General features: G+C 42.3%; 1 protein-coding gene across 30 annotated transcripts in view; it reads right to left on the reverse strand.

Moving 5' to 3' along the window:
• The window catches only part of PKHD1 (PKHD1 ciliary IPT domain containing fibrocystin/polyductin), a 268,857-nt gene that overhangs the window by 235,567 nt on the left and 15,713 nt on the right, over positions 1 to 17,577 (reverse strand). For 27 of the 30 annotated variants that reach the window (XR_015708033.1, XR_015708034.1, XR_015708037.1 and 24 more), the window contains 15 exons: positions 17,178 to 17,242; positions 16,140 to 16,179; positions 15,577 to 15,647; positions 13,643 to 13,744; positions 13,184 to 13,279; positions 11,926 to 12,061; positions 10,954 to 11,068; positions 9,825 to 10,100; positions 8,918 to 9,007; positions 8,093 to 8,186; positions 5,825 to 5,967; positions 4,748 to 4,878; positions 3,557 to 3,741; positions 3,037 to 3,175; positions 243 to 397 (listed from right to left, as the gene is read on the reverse strand). Coding sequence is in view for 24 of the 30 variants with exons in the window: in XM_087773809.1 (XP_087629935.1) it covers positions 243 to 397; positions 3,037 to 3,175; positions 3,557 to 3,741; positions 4,748 to 4,878; positions 5,825 to 5,967; positions 8,093 to 8,186; positions 8,918 to 9,007; positions 9,825 to 10,100; positions 10,954 to 11,068; positions 11,926 to 12,061; positions 13,184 to 13,279; positions 13,643 to 13,744; positions 15,577 to 15,647; positions 16,140 to 16,179; positions 17,178 to 17,242 (1,838 nt within the window). In the remaining 6 variants the exon portion in view is untranslated. The other 3 variants (XM_087773819.1, XM_087773820.1, XM_087773824.1) reach the window with 2 other exon arrangements.

Raw genomic sequence — 17,577 nt, forward strand, 5'->3', positions numbered from 1 at the left:
AATATTTCATAGTGGCTGTATGCATTTTGGAACAACTCCATACCTAACATCTAGAAATACTGCCCTGCCTATAATCCTTAACTCCTGTCTTGAAGGACATCAAACGAAAAGATCTAGCAACTATTGCAATGGGTTTAACCTGCCAGCCTGTACCCTGAGAACTTCAAAGGTTCAGCATTGTCTCTTCTTCACTTGGCTTCCTGCAAAGGAAATCCAGGACCTGTACTTGCATCTTCTCTTACCTGATATCACTGTATTGGCCAAGTGGATGCGGAAGGTCCCTCCAAGAGGTGGAGATGACTTTTGCAGTCTCTGAATGGTGACGCTGACTCTCACATCCTCCGTGGAGACGTAGAGGTGGCCATACTCCTTAGAGCCTTCCCCAAGCAAAGCACCTCTGTGTGACAGAGAGGGTTCACATGAAGGCATTAGAAGTCAGGACCCCCACTCCTGACATCCTCATGTCCCCGGCAGCAAAGGGATGCCTATGGGAACAACACTCTTGAAGGACCTAAGGGCAACACATTCAGAGCTCAAGTGGAATTGAATACTCCCAACTTATACCTACATAATGTAGGCAATGCACACAACAGAAAACGATGGAAAAGCACCTTTTTCTAATTATGATAGAAGAAATAGTTCATACAGCACTAAGCACAAGCAAGTCCTGCCCCAGTACCAGTGTTTTTAAAGGACCAACTCAATGCAGCCTGGGCAGCAGCTACAACATCGAAGCAAAAAGCTTTCCTACTTCATCCTGTAGTCTCCTCGCGCCTATCAAAATCTTAACTCCCCTGATTTACAGTGATATTTAGTATTAGAGTTCACCCAAAGCCCAGTTTCTAAAACTTGTATTTTCTCCCCTGCTAGTAAAATTCTCCTTTTTCAAAGGAAAAAGAGACTCTGTGGTACAGTGATGCCACCATGTGGTTAAGTGACTGGATAACAGCTAAAGTCTCTCAGACCTCAGCCGTGGCTTCTGCAGAGCAAATTTCGGAATACAAAACCAAATGGACCACTGAGCCTTCTAATCTGAGGTACAGCCGGTAAATCAGATTTTTAGTTAATATTCCTGTCCCGACCGCGGCAAGTTGTATTAAAGCACAACAAGTGCTCACAGTTAAGAGAAAGAGCCAGTTTTGTTCTGAAGATAATCCAAAGACAGTGATCAGCCTACCCATTTTTAAAGCGTGCCCTGATTTCTGTTTTCAGTCTTCCTGGCTTCAGCATCACACACTGGTTTCCCTTACATTTTCCTCTGAGATTCAGAAGCCCACCAGTGCTAAGCACTTCTTTTTTTTTTTCCTGGTGAGAGGCACTGTGATCAATCCATCTTTTAATCTTCTTTTTATAAGCTAAACAGATTAAGCTTCTTAAATCTTTCTCTCCTAGGCATTTTCTTCAGCTCCATAAACATGGTCATGTTTTGTTTGTTTTTTTTTTTCCAATTTTTCTAAATATCTTTGAAAAATATGCTCATCAGTGCTATATGTAGCATTCCAATGCCAGTCGTCTTAAGGCTACACACAGGACTGAAAATGTCCCCTCTTTCTGTTAGTTACACCTCTGTTTATGCATATTAAACCTCGCAAACATCCCCTTGTAGTCTCATCCTTGCCTTTAGCATTGGTGGTTCATGTCAAAATACTACATTTGACACTGGCAATTAAATGTACTTTTCAAGGAGAGACTTTTGCAAGTTAAATCCTTCTATGTTGTGCTAGCTAAGTTGACTTCTACAAAAGAGAGAGGTCTGAACTGTGGTTTAACTGTTTTACCGAATGACTTCTTAGACTTAGGCTTTACAGGACAGTAGCCTGAACTGCTGATGAGCAGCTATACTGTTGGGAAAACTGAGGTATAAACTGGATTGTGTCAGTCTTTTCCTTTGTGCTGACTTGGACTATGTCTCTGAACCCTGACAAGTGATTGAGGAATTCACCAAAGCCATGGATTTCACCAAGAAATGCAAGGACTTGGCTGCTCTGGGAACCTGACCTAATTGTCTTCAGATCTTAGCCAACTCTTAAAGGAGAATTTAGCTGTGTTTAGAGCACTCAAAACTAATGACACATTGTTTTGCATTTGCTTGAAAGAGGAGAGAACACAAGGTAAGAAACCAAATTAAGTTACAGCAGGGTGAGGTTCACCTTCTTCTGAAAGGTTTCCTGTGGACGCCTGAGCATGTCACTTTGGGTGAAGTAACTGAGCCAAACTAACAGCTGGCTGCTGCAGAGGAGAAGAGGCTGCATCATTCCAGCTTCTCCCTTGCCTGGCTCTACTCCCATCAGGTCCCTGAGGGCTCAGTTGGATACAGTTCAACTTTTACAGGACTTATTCTATGCCAGTATAGGCTTTTAATGTTGCACTCTCTGATCTGGTCAGCCTATGGCTCTGCCTCGTCTTTCATTGTTGGGACTTCCAGAATAGAAACCATCTCAGTAAACAAGGACACATAAGGTGGACTTCCATTGCCTAACATGGTAATTGGTGTCTTTAAAGGTGTTTGGGAACATCTCTGGCTGATCTCCATCCACTATTCCAGAAGGGCTTAGATTTCCTTCTAGTCCTACATCATATCTTGGTGTCCCATGCATATCTTACATACTCCAGGTCAGCTGAAACATCTTAAGCACCTCTGGTTCAGCCACTGAATCTCACTCATACAATGGAACTTCAATACCAGAATCAGATACCTTCACTAAGATGTCTACAATATATGTTCAAGATCCTATATGGTGAGCAAAACTCAAAACACTCATGTGCTGAGAATGAAATTATCTTAATTTAGAACTGCAACCCATCTATTGAGTACAGCCATCTGTGCAGGATTCAGTAGTCTAAATAGTCTGTACCTGGCCTCTTTGAAATGCCTAGAGGAGAAAACTCCAATGAAAGCACAAGGATTGCCAAGCTGCAGTCTTATCCTCCACTGCCTCTCATGTCATGTCTTAGATGACAACCAGTTCCAGACATATCAGGGGGAACTGCAAGAGGTATTACAGGGTATGGAGATGATGTACTCATTGTTCCTACCTTAGAGAGAGAAGAGGTAGACTTGCACCGCAGCCAGACACCATCCAGGACACATTGTAAGTGGGAGAAGACCCCACCACAGATACTGCTTCAACTATCCTCCCACCTGGCCAAGGTGGTTTGGGATCTCTCTGAGAAACTGAAAGAAAAAGAGCACAAGCATTCATTAGAGCAAGGAGAACAGCTGTCAGTATGCCTAGGTTATTTTCATTTCATAGCTGGAAACATATCTGCTTGGGGGTTTTTTTTGTTTGTTTTTGTCTGGGCAAGACCACTCAAGAGTTATATTTGTCTAAATACATTTTCAAATGACCCAAGAATAGTGATATTTGGCAATTCCTTCTTGATTGTTTTCACAAAAAAAAAAATAAGTTCAAGAAAACAAAATTATTTTTGTGCCTGTTGTGAAATACCCTTCTCCTTTGAAAAAGTTTCAACCAGCCCTATCATTAAAGATTTTAATGGAGTATCCTGGAAAGACGGTAACATTAACAGAAAAGAAAACAACAGATTCCTTTACCAGACACAGCTCTGTCTGTGATGATGACTTCATCAAGGTAAAATGACCCAGATGTTTTCTTTTGCAGCACAGGGCTCGGCAAGTCTATCTGATGCACAAACACTGGGGAATTGGCAGGGAGGTCCTGGAGAAGCGTGGAGAGATTCACACATCCCTTCCAGAGGTCAGTGCAGGTAAATGTCCAGCTGGAAGACACCAAGGTTATGCAAGCTCTCTTTGCTGTGAGGTAGCGGCGATAACTGACTTTTGAGGTGCTTTGTGAAGCCTCCAGGTAACATCAGGTACCGCTGTTATTTACTCATACACAAGACACTTGCTCAGTGGCTTGTGATCACTCTCTACATGTCTCTGTTGGGTTCCCCATAGTGAGACAGAAAGTTTTAGATCTCTGCTTAGGTGTCCTCCTCTGTATCACAAAGTAGGATGTAGGAATGACTACCACTGCTCTATTTTTGACAAAACACTACGATAACATCAGTGACCTCAACGGGGGTCAATTCAGAGTTCAGGCCCCTTGGGAATACCAGATGATTGCTGAAGGCTCCCAGCTCTCTCCACCATGTAGTAATTTAATCCCAAGCCCTTCTTCCCCTTCCAGGCATGCACACACACCCCTCACACAACCTTACAGATACCCAAGCTGTCAACTCACTTCCTGAGTTCTTCAGATACTCCTGATTTTTTAAGTCTGCCTGCCCAAAGCTTTACATCTAACACCAAATGTTTTCTACCCATGTAATTCTAAGTGAATAAAGAAAAATCAAAGACTACACCAATTTTCGAAACTTTGTGTACCAACGATCTCATGAGGTTCATGGGGGTAAAAAAAAAAAAAAATCAATTCGTCTCTCTATCTCACTGCAGAAAATCCATTGACTGTTGCCAAAGAAACTGGGAAATTAATGTCCTCAGAAACCTTCTGTTCTGCTTACCAGAGACAGAACAAACTCTCCATCTGTGCATTACTATGGTGAGATAGTGCATACAACAAGAAACATGCACATTTACTCAGTAAATCGTCAAAAAAACCCAGAGGTACATTCCGGGAATGCCTCTGCAGGGACAGAGCCCATGTCAGCTTACCCCAACTGACAATTTGTTCCTGTACAAATAAGAACTTCTCTCAGTTTTCCTACTACACCTTCTTACTACGGAAAGTGTAATCTCTGGAAACTCTAAGTGTCTGGATACCTTTTAGAGTCAGTTTCATTGAAATCCCATAGGCAGGTGAGGTTCCTCTTCACTGAACATAAAGAGACATTGGTGTAGGACACCGAGATATGAAGGATATTGCTCATATGGCCTTTATGTGCAAAACACACCTGCAAAAACAATGAAAAAAATTTTCACCAATCAAACCACAGGTAGTTTATATATAATGTCTGTAGAAGATATTATATTCTTTTTCAATCCCAGTTTAACATTAGTAGGGAAACCTGTTGTTCAAGGTCAGCAATAAAGCCCCACGACTTAAGGCCAAATTGCCTTGAATAGCACCTATAAGAAGACAGTGCCTGGCATCCAGGTGACCTGTGTGCCACCACATAGCGTGAAAACTGACCCCTTAAGCTTCAGTGAGGTTTTGGGGCAAAACATAGCTGGGAAGTACCAATGGGGACTTCAAGTATCTGGGAGGGAGGAAAGGAGACTGGAGGAGTTGGTTTGATTCGCAGGGTATAAGGTTTGGGATGGGTGTCATGTGGGGAAATAGGACTGGAAGAAGTCTGTGAAGGGGAACGGGAAGGAGTCTGGAAGGACTGCAGGAGGCTTTGGGGACAAGTCTTTCCCTCCCACCTCCTTCCTTTCAACCCTCAACTATTTGCCTTCCCCCAGGCGGCAAAGAAAGGGTGACAGAGCTGAAATCAAGACCTTATTCTTATTAAAAGTAGATGTAGCTGATGAGCAGAAAAGTGAGCGAGAGCAGACACCCAAGTAACAAGGGTTTTTTTGCTTTTGTCAAGAAGTGGTCATCCCTACATCTTCCATTTTTTCCCAACACCATCCCACCTTTTCTTTTCCCTCAGCAAGGGTTGCATCCCCAGAAGCAGATAGCAGCCAGGTGTGTTAAAAAATATCTGCGTCTCAGGGATCTCAAACTATCCACCCAGTCAATAAAAGACACGCTGCTGTGTCCAGAAGCATAGTCCAAAGGCATGTTCCTTTGCAGATTTGGGGGAAGTCTAAGCAGACCAGATGATCTTATGTTGCTGATTGGGCTCCGAGTATTCAGTCCCCAGTGCAACATATTCATCAAGAGTAGCCACTTACATGGGTGTATTCAGTAAGATCATATCTTGGTAGAGTTGAAGGGGAAGTTTTCACCAGCTGGCTTGGTCTGTGAACGCTGAACCTCCCACAGAAAGGCTCTGTTCCACTGACAATGTGCCCTGTGGTAATGATGCCTTTCATATCTGACAGAGATAAAAAAATAAGAGGGGATGAGAGGCTTGAAAATGATTCAGAAGACACCAGTACAGTCAAGAGATTCATGAAAATACAGGAAGGGGGTGTCCAAAATTTGTCAAACAGTCCTACTTTTAAGTATTCCCCTGCCCAGATAAATGGTGAACATCTGCAGGGCAATTGTTCCCCAGCTTAAGGGTGCTTAAAGACAGGAGGAGAGACCATTAGATTACTGTTCTGACCATAAAACCTCATGACAAATAACGCTATCTTTAGCCATATAAAGTATGTTTGGCCAAATCCACCCGTCCTTTCCAGAAAACACTCAAGCAAAGCTGGAAGTTGATGTATAAAGCAACAGTGAATCCACCTTCCCCTTTGGGATGTTTGTTCCATTGGTCTATCAACCATGCTGCTGAAAAACTGCTAGGATTTCTTTTCTTCCTAGTACATAAAAGACTTTCTTCTGTCACTACATACTGACAATTCACCTTTTCTTCCAGGAAGAGAAATAAAGCCTGCAAAATGAAGTTAATAGCAGAGGTTAAAAAAAAAAAAAAAGTTGAAAGGAGGTAGCTGTGGTTCTTTGTACAACGAGTGCTGGAGCTGTTGAAATCTTCACTGGAAGAAATTACGAATGTAGCAGTCTAGCTGTGTTCAAGGGGAGACTATGTAAATACAGGGAAGGGAGAGCCGCTGAAGGTAATTAAATTAAAAAAAAACATATTACAATCAGGAAACTAATCGAGCTGAAAATACTTCATATTTGGAGAGAACTAATGATGAATTATTATACATAGTCATCTAGTTTTTACTCTTCCCTGGGCATCTATTTTGGTTTCTGCTGAAGACAGGACACTGGGCTAGATGGACCCTAGGTCTGAAGGTGCGTGGCTGTTCTTTTATTTTCCTGGCATCCATTCACCACAATTTCACCATTGTTCTGCCGTCTTTTAACATTATCTACATTTTACAATCATCAATGAATGTTCAAGTTCTCCTTTGTTATATTTGTTATGCATCAGTTTTTATTCCCACTGTACTGTTGAACTATCATTGCCATTTAGCTCAAGTTTTTTTTTGTTGGCAGAATTGTAGATTTGGGATCACATTAAGAATGTCCAGTTGCTATTTTCATTTTTCTGCATAAAGCTTCCCTCCCACCCCAATTATGGTTAATTAATTGCTTTTCTCCACTTGGAGGAATCAGTCACCAAATATACATATTAATGGCTGGGACCTGGTCTCTAGGCATTCATCCACTTTTTGGCATAGGATAAGCATACTATTATGGCTGTATATATATATAAACTATATAAAATCATAGAATGGTTTGCATTGGAAGAGACCTTTAAAGGTCATCTAGTCCAACCCTCCCGCAACGAGCAGGGACATCTTCAACCAGATCAGGGTGCTCAGCGCCCTGTTCAAACTGACCTTGAGTTTTTCCAGGGATGAGGCATCTACCACCTCTCTGGGCAACCTGTGCCAGTGTTACTGGAGTTGATTTCTACTAGAGTAGCTTTCTGATGTGCCCAATACCTTCAACGTTAGAAAACTATTATCAATAATTTTATTTTGTTTTTTTTTACAAAAGCAATTGATGTTTTACACCTTGCCTGAGCAGTCAAGTATATCACAGATATTTGCACTGTTTCACTTTCAGTCATCAAGAAACACTGAAAGTGAAGACCTCTAGAGTCAGAATCAGCTGTTTCCACAGCCTGAGCTGTAGCTATGGGCTACACCAGGTTTGCTTCCCCAGCAGACATATTGAAACATTAATAACTTCACATGCCCCAGAACTTGCATTTTTTTGTCTCTACTCCTAACGTTTCTAACAACCAAAACGTATCGCCTGCTTTGATAAGTGTGTTGCAATATGACTGAGTCATACAACGTATTACAGAATCTCCCATTATTATATTAATCATGTTGGTTTTAATATTAGTTCCATAAACTCCCCCATCAGAATACATACAAATAATGAATAGCTGAGAAACATAAATGTATGTACTTAAACCCATTAAAAGTGTAAATTTACTATCATTAAAAGTTTAAAGTACATTTATTTCATAAAAGGAGATCAACTCTCACAGTAAATACTGCTGATTTTTTACATAAGATCACTACCTTCTTTCTCAAAGCCATCACGGAAAAGGATTTTAGCAGAAGTTGGCTCAGCTTCACATCCTATTGAAAGAAGTTCCTCTATTGCTGTTTGCACCTTTAAAAAAATTAACAAAGTGAAAAGCAGTCACAGTACAACAGCATCTGGATCATTTCAGCAGAGAGCTTCACCACATACATTATCACTATATTTTTCATCAGCTAGGGACCAGTGGCAAGGCAGCTCTGAACAAGCAGGTAGCCAAATGGTAGAGAATAAAATTCAGATCAACAACGAGCGCAAATTTCCATGTGTGAGACATCCTTTAAGTGTCCAGCAGCCTCCTCAGAAAGGTGCAGATTTCTTACATGAGCTGTATCACAGCCTGGGCATCTGCATGCCCCTCCAGGCTCCACCAGCTGTGTTGACTAGATGTCTAATGACTATCATGGGGCTATCACCCAGGGTGGTTTTAACAGTGACCAACTACCACATCAAGAGACAATGGAATTTTGAAGAAGTCAAATCAAAGCTCCTGTCTGAAGCAAGAGCTATACACTACACATCTGGTCTTAGAGAAGTCCAAGGGTCTGGTATCTGGAGATACCACATACTTCACTGCAGACATGATAGGCCAAGATCAGATGTTGTGATATGCTTAGAATATACCTGGGAGTCAGCCCCCCAAAAAATCCCATTGTGAGACACTCCCAATAACAAAAATCACCCCTACCTCATATAAAATTTATCTCAGCTTCTGGGCCAAATGCTTAACTGCTGTCAAGTACCGGAGCTCCATCAATTACACCCCAGGAGAGGACTGGGTGTCTGCATTTAATGACGCCTACCTGGCGAGCCGTAGCATTTGTGGGGATCATTCTGCACAATGTGTTATTCCAGGAGATACTGAAACACCCCGTACCAGACACAGTCAACATCTAGCAAGCAAAGAAGCAAATAAATAAATGAAAACAGACACAAACTGTGTGAGACGCACAGGCTTCAAACCTGGTATCTTCTACTGAGAGGATTTTACAGCCAGCATTTTCTTGATTTACAGCCTCTGTAAATCAAGAGTCACTTCAGCTACTCTTAAACTGCTCTTGTCCTCCATGGTGTCTCCTGACACAAGCCTTGAGCTCCTGTTCTTAGATTAATGGGAGCACAAGGGATACATGACCTGTGCAGACACGCTGGCAGCCACAAATGGTCCCTAAAGCTCCTGACCTGCAGCTTTGGGGTTCAACCACCAGGAAAAACTTCTCCCATTGCTGAGCACTTCGTCAAGCTGAAAGCTTCTATCATCTGATTGCAATATGGGGTTGACCAGATAACACACACTGAGTGTGCTGTCACTAAGGAGGGGAAATAAAAACTATCCCAAGCTTGTATTAATTAGCATTAGTTAACAAGGCGAGGTGTTAATGAGTGAGATGATAAAACCTGAGAGGAGTCAGCATTGCTTACACTTTAACACCTGAGCAGATTCTAATGCAACCATAGGGTTTACGTACACCCACCAATGTGTGCAAAAACCATGAACACCTTCAGCTCGTGATGCTATTCTCATCAACTGTCTCAGCAAGTTAAAAACAAGGTGGGAACACACTTTCATGTCTGACACCAACAAGGCCTTTACAATTAGGATTTGCTGCCATCCCTGTCAATTGAATCAAAGCAATTAGGATTTGCTGCCATCCATGTCAACTGAATCAGGGCTAGTCCAGCTCCCGGGGTCAAGCACACAGCACTGACCTGCACTTCTGGAAGATGCAAGGCGTGAGCCCGAATTTCATGTCTCTCAATGTAGTAGTTGTTCACCACATGGGGATTCAGCCACGTGTTGTGTATCTGGACTCCAACTCTCATGCCATTGCTGGGTGCCTTTCCATGATGCAGCGCTTCCAGGTAGTACCTCAAACCAGCAGTTAGCTCAAATTTCTGGGATTTTGGCTGCCAATGCTCACTCCAGCTCTTCACCCAGTTCTCAGACCACTCCGAATTGCCAGCAGGGAGAGAAGCTATTCTCACCTGTGTCCAGACCAACCAACCAAATCAGTTACAGAGACATTTCTCCAGCCCCAAAAGACACTTTGTCCAATACCACAGCTCCAAAAAAACAGACTTGTGCTTACAGCTGATAGCAGTGGGTTGATGATTGACACATTCCTTCCTATCATACAGGAAAAAGCCATCATCTCAAAGAGCATCAGTTTAGGGTTCAATACCATAAAGAAAATCATTTTTATGGCTGACCCTAGCCCTAATAAGTTCCCCATGCAAGTTTTCATGGATGACTTCAGTTCTACATCTCATGTCCTCCAAATACAAAAGAAAGAACTATGTCTACAGCCTTCTGGGATGTAGTGTGTTACCATTAGTAAGCCCAGTAATGCTACTTTTTTTTATATAGATAAGAAATCCTTTATATTTCTTCCAGCCCTGTTCAGTCACTAGACTTAAGAACAGCCCAGAGAGACAGATCGCCTTCATTTATAGCATCCTCTCAGCTTTACAAAGGGAAGAACCAATGTTTTGGTTCAATTTCAACAGGCAAAAAAGGAGGTAAACTGAGAAGTCAGACAGCAAGCCTCCAGGTCTCCTTGCACAGATTGTTAGTGATGGTGATGTGCTGAACTAACAAAAAGATCTTCTAGAAAAGACACTCAAAGATCCTGGTTGCAAGAGTGAGTTTTTCACAAGCTAGGTGGCTGATAGGGCCAATGTAAAACATCAAATATAATAATCATACAGATTTCATTCTGCAACAGTAATAGTAAGGGCCGATAAGCCAATTCACACTGGGGAAATTCCCACTTGTTATGATCTTAATTAAAACCGTTTCCTATGCTGATCTCATTTTTTCCTCTGCCAAAAATAATACCTTATGTTCTGGATCTTGGGACAAACTTAAGTAGAGAGATGCCTGACCATCTGCCTGAATCCAGAAGGTATAATTGTTGGTCTGAGGAGCCACAAAAAATCCACGAAGCCTGGAGCTAAACAAAAGCAGAACATCCACAATATACAAAAGAGTTACTGCAAAAAACCCCCAGCCCCACACCCCATCTTCACACATACACTGAGTAACTAGGAAAGACTGTGAGACCAAGTTATAACAAAACAAACTCAGAGATTTTAAAACTGAAAACAGCTCACAATGACCCATTTTCACATTAAATGTCATTTATGCTTTACAGAAGTTTTCAAAAAGAAGAAAAAAAAAAAAAACCAGTGCCATGACAATAAGTATGGTTTTGTTGTTGGTTACTTTTTTGTGCACTTCTTCTCAAGCAAAGTCTTAACCCTGAACAGGCAGGAAAAGGCTCAAAAATCACACACAAGATCAACTGAGAAGAACACAGAAGTGACAGAAAAATGAAAACATTCATGCATATTGCACAGCTTTTCAAGGGTGTTTCTGAAGAGACAATGGGCACAAACACAGTTCAGATATTTTTGCAGCTTGGGGCAAATCAGTTTGTTTTCATTAACTCCACCTTCACTGCAGCTGCCAACATCAGCTGAGGATCTGGCCCTCCACATCTGGCCAGAGCTCCAGCCCAAGAGAGCCTCTAACTGTAGCTCCTTCTACCTCTGCAGCAATTTCTTTTGTGGCATTTCAACACATCTAAGCCACGTAGAGCAGAAATACTGAGAGAAAGAAAAAGGCGGAAAAATAAAACACTTCACTGCATATTTTGAGCTTCAAAAGGACCTCAGAGCAGAGGGTTTGCTTTGATTTATAGAAGCTATGTAAGGCTCTGCTATAAAGAGCTGTCAGGTGTTATTGCTACACCTTACTCTGCTAAAGGTGATTGCCATGACTTCATCATTTTTTAAGATCACTGAGTACCTGAAGGACTTCTTTGCCCCAGACAGAAATCTTACTGGGGAACTGGCATTAGATACAAACTGCCATCTGTATCCAGGACCTGCTTCTGTCAGATCAGAGGCGTCATCCCAGACTTCAAAGAGAAGCCCCCTGTTTCCTAGAAAGTTAAAATAAAGTGTTCTCAGTTGCAGCCAACAAAAATCCCAGAGCACATGCTAGAATCAGTGGTGTAAGGATGCAGGCCAGAACAGAAAATTTTAATAATAAATTGGCTCTGTTTGTGGGTCTTTTTCGCAGCTCAAGGCAGAACACATATTTTGCTTTAGGGAATTTGTTCTACCTTGAAATCCTCCAACAGAAAGAACAAAAATCTGCAGAGAGCAGAACATCCAACCAAGCTCACATGTCTGCTCTTGCAGGAAAAGGTACTGAGACGACCCACAGTCAAAATGAGCTAAGCATCATTTTATGCACAATAATTTCCTGCTGCAGTGCTTCACTCAAGCAGTGTCCCCAGAAGCCTCTGCAGAAGCTCTAGTTCAGCTATCCTTCCTCTAAATATTATCCATACTTTTTTCCCTTCATTTTCCACGGCCCTACACACCAGGCTGACCTTCCTCCCACCATCGCCCATCTGCAAGTGGTGGGCTGAGCTCTTAACCTTGCCTTTCCTTGCTACAGAACCATAGAATAGTTTGGCTTGGAAGGGACCTTTAAAGGTCATTTAGTGCATCCCCCCTGCAATGAGCAGGGACATCTTCAACCAGATCAGGTTGTTCAGAGCCCCATCCAGCCTGGCCTTCAATGTTTCCAGGGATGGGGTATCTACCACCTCTCCGGGCAACTCATTCCAATGTGTCACCACCCTCATCGTGAAAAATTTCTTCCTTCTATCTAGTCTGAATCTCCCCTCTTTTAGTTTAAAACCATTACCCCTTGTCCTATCGCTATTGGCCCTGCTAAAAAGTCTGTCCCCATCTCTCATATAAGCTCCCTTTAAGTACTGAAAGGCTGCAATAAGGTCACCCCGCAGCCTTCTCTTCTCCAGGCTGGACACCCCCAGCTCTCTCAGCCTTTCCTCACAGGGGAGGTGTTCCATCCCTCTGATCATTTTTGTGGTCCTCCTCCCTATCAAACCTAGGAGAAACTGGCTTGATGTTGAAGCAGACAGCTTTTTGAAAGGCCCTGTTTCTTGATCACATTCATCACCAAATGATTTCTGCCCTCCATTTCCATGTGAGTTTGCTTGTTTGGACCTTCAGTTATTTGAATACCATACCTGGCTGGGGGGCACCAAGCCTCCTGCCCTTGCCAACAGGCTCAGTAGTGCATCTGATTTGCTGGGGAGAGATGTGCTTGACTTTACAGGGGACACCTGGGAGCAGGAAAAGGAGACAAATGTGCTGTGTGAGACTTAGAAACACAGCTGAGCTGCAGCATGAACCCATCTTGTTTCCAAAAGGGATCAACACTTTGCTAAAAGCCTGAGCTTGTATTATCAAGCAAGCAAAATGGTTCATGCCCACAGCCGGAATAACCAGACCTTCCTACAACTGTGAGTCCTACAACTCCCGCACTGGTATCCATCAATGTCAGCTGGGTTTTGTGGTCAGGGCCATGAAGACTGTATTGAAGAAAAAAAAAAAACAACAAAAAAACCAAACAAAAAAAACCCCAAACAAACAAAAAAACCCCAAAAAAACAAAACAACAAATATTTAACACATTTCTCCTCTTACCTGCAGCAGTGACCTGCACTGGCTCCTCAAAGAAATCCCCCGTGACAGTGAGATCAGTGCCTCCTCCGAGACTCCCACCAGCTGGGAACACAGAGGCTATTTCTACAAAAGAAGGAAAAGGGGAATCTGAAAACGGGTGTTGGAAAGGTTAATCCCAGCCCTATTTCTGTTCAAGCCAGCAGTGCATTTGCACTGTTTCCAGCCAAAGCAGGCTCCTGTGAATGAAACAGGCATCTCACTGATCCTTCACGGGGTTTTTGGCAGCCACTGGGATTACACCAGGAATGAACAACATGGATAACTTGGCCGCATGACAAGAGAAATACTGTCATGCCTGCACTGTTACTTATCAGTGGCTGCATCTGTCATGGTCAGATTGCAAACCAGTATATTCTGTGCTATCAAGGAGGTAATTCTTAATTTAGCCTATAGGTTTAGATGTTACCACACTTTCCAGTCCTCCCTCAGGCTTCAGGGGCAAATGGAGAGAGCTGAACATCTGACATCTGAGTGTCCACATCATGACCACAAGAATCTGTCGGGATTTTATCTCTGTTATAGTCATACTCTTCCACACTAGAAACCTATTTTTCTCTTTGATGGCATTCACTTTACACTCAGATGTCCTAGTTTAACCTAGTTTAACAAATACAATTGTATTTGTATAGTACTAAAAAAAAAAGACTAATAAAAAATACGAGAGACGTTGGTCTACACCTGCATTTTTTTTGTTAATTCATCTGGTATTTAAACTTTACTTTTACAATATTGACTACTGGCAAGCACAGTACAGTCTACTGTTTCTGCTGGTGCTCTGCCAATAGCCAGCTCCATTCAGGGTTATTTCATTTTACTGTGCCTTAATTTGTAAATAAGGACATAAAATTACACTCCTTTACAAAATTATTTTAAATTATAGTTGAACAAGTGGTATGCTATAAACAATATACAAAATGCAGTCTTGTATTGGCTATGTTCTAAAAATAATGCTTTTATCTCTTGAACCAAGTTTCTCAGCATTCATGACATTAATTTCAGCCTTTTGAAAGATCAAAACTTAACAGCAAAACTTAACAGGACCCTGCTGGGGACCTGCACAGGTGAACCAAGTTATCTTTCAGCTTTATGCCTTTTTTCAAAGGCTGCCCAGTGCTCAGCAGTCCCTGATCCCTTACTTCTGCTTTGGCTGTTGGGCATACGACCTTGCTGAATCTTGGACACTATTTGCCCATGACCATAATCTTAAGTGGGTGTTCAGGATTTCATTGTCTGCTGTCTACAACACAGATGGAAATGCGTTGTGGAGGTTATAAATATTAATGTGCCTTAAGCTGCATTTTTTAAATTAGTGGTGCAGTAACCTGCCATTCACCATTTATCCAGAACTCAGTTCTTGGAGTGGCTGAACATCATCTCCTCCTTGTAGCTGTGGGATCTATCTCATCCTAAAGACAGCATTTCTAAACTTTCAATCTTACCAAATAGTGTGATTTCAGGGAGAACAGTAATATAAAGCTTCTCTAGATGCAACACCTCAAGTCTACTGCTGATCTGACGAGACAGGGAACAATGATAAAGCAACATCATCCCAAATCCTGTCATACTGCTGTTCCATGGCTGACTGTCTCAGGTTAGGCTGTCCAAAACAGAGAGAATTCAAACATGACCCTGTCTGAGTGGAAAGCTGACTCACTGGGGATTTACAATATAGCCCATGGCAGCACACCCAGCCTTGGCACATAAATCTGGTTTTCTTGAAATTTTTGATCTGCAGCTTTTTGTGTAGTCCAACCCATACCAGGGGAGTAGCACACCCAAACTGAGGACACAACAGGATCATGTCATTGATAAAAGCAACAGTGAGAGGTCTTTCCTTAGACCATGCTGTGACTGCCAAGGGACAGTGCAGCAAGTGAGGTGTATCAGTGCAATACCTGAATATGTTTGATACAAGAAAAGCTCCTGTTTGGCACTGATGAGCCAAGCACCTTTGTGTACTGCTGACCTACAAGAGAGAGAAAATGCCTGAGAGATCCTTGGCTGTTTAAGTTAAAGTAGATCTTCTTTTGGCAGAGCTGGACACTCTCCAGTGGAACATTTCTACAAGGACCAACAACACCTTTCACCGGCACATCGAGGCATTGATTCAAAAGACTCCATTACATGGCTGAAACTCTTTATTTGAACTACTGTCTGATTGTAAAGTATGGTTTTGACACCATCAAAACCCATTTTCACCTCCTTTTATGGCTAAATTCTTTCCCATTTGGATGAAGAGTTAAAAGCGAAGTGAAAGGATTTTATTCAGCTAGGCTTAACAGATGACTTATGTTTTGGGCACTGAAGCTAAAATAAGTCTTCTCAAGATAGCAAAACCTTATTTCTAAGCAATGAAACACAAGATTCAGTAAAAATATCATGCACTTATCCTGGACTGAAATGCAGTTCTGTCCCCATGCAAAACCACAGAAAGAGAGAAAAAGATTCTTTTACTCACTTTCCTTTGTTAAACACGAAGAAGCTGACATTGTGGGACCCTGGAGGAGAGAAAAGTAATATGCTTTATGGCAGAAGCTTGGAGGGCTCCATGAAGAGTGCATCCTACCAAACCTTGTCCAGGTGTCCTGGCCTGATTCTCCTCTTCCTTATATTTTCCTTACAACAGTATAACTGTGTTGATTTCAGCAGAGTGTGTATGCAGGAATTGAACTGAATATCAGCTTTGGGGGCTTAGATACTTAGATTGTAGGTAAACAACATAACAGTACATATGTACAGTATAGATCTGAACCTGCAAGCTGAATCTCAGGAGCAGGATATGATTGCCTAAGCATAAATGTTTTGTGTCATCTTCAATCCTGTGGATCCCATGTGGCCTCAATTGCCATGCTAGGAAGGTGCAGACTTCAGACACCCCACTGGAGAGCTCCTAGATACCCCAAGGTATCTCAAAAGCTCAAGCTATCGTATTGCGCCATCAGTATCTACACAAGAGATAGATATTGATTTCTATGTTATATATCTAATGCAAATCATCTTTCCAAGTAGTAAGCTTGCTGCTCAAAGCCTCCAAAAGAAATCAGAAGCTTCTTCAGAGTGCTTGGATGCAAGGAAGAAGGAAAGGGATCCAACCTTCTACCAGAGAGACCATGAACAGAGGTGAGCACCCAATTTATTCCTCTGATAAAGCAGTAAAGGGAGGGTCCATCACATACAAGAAGGATTAAAGTAAAAGCAGTAAACTGAGCAAAGATCCCAAATCACATTGTTGCTGTCAACAATGTCCACATCATGTCATGGCTTCACTTGAGCACTGCACTTCATTTTCTCCAAAGCTGTGCAGAGGACACAAATCACAGCAGTGGCTGTATTGAAGACCGGTAAGCTTTGATCTGAAGCAGGTTTTGTGGACTCAGCCCTGAGCCACATTCCTAACTGTGGAGACAGAGCAGGAACTTATGATGGACACCCTCCCTCTGCCCTCTGGAGTTGCAGGAATAACAAAACCCCATGCTTTTTACCCCTTTTCACCAACCTATGTGGTTTCCTTCCACTCGACACTGCAGGGTGCCCAGTCCATCTTCTGCCCGAATAGGGTAGCTGTGGAGAGACAAAGGACTTTGCTGAGCCTTGGGAGCAAAAAAAGCAAAATACAGTGAGAATCATCTAACCAAGAAAAGATGTGGGCTTAGACATCTAAGCTAGTACCACTTGGCTCCCTTTAGAAACAAGGGAGAGAAACAGGTGAGATGGGAGAGGAACAATCCATCTCCCCACTGATGATCAAGATTTCAGCAGCTTAGGAGGATGCCCCCCAGCAACACACAGTGCTCCAGCTTGGCCCCTTTACCCTTGTTTCCAGAAGCTGATCCTGTTGGTGACCTTCAGAACCCCCATTTGAAATAAAAGCTGAGAGGAGAAAAGTCTGGGCACAT

The sequence above is a fragment of the Nipponia nippon genome, unplaced genomic scaffold (genome assembly GCF_047370975.1).
Source record: "Nipponia nippon isolate SJK-2023a ecotype South Korea unplaced genomic scaffold, ASM4737097v1 scaffold_4, whole genome shotgun sequence".
NCBI lineage: Eukaryota > Metazoa > Chordata > Aves > Pelecaniformes > Threskiornithidae > Nipponia > Nipponia nippon.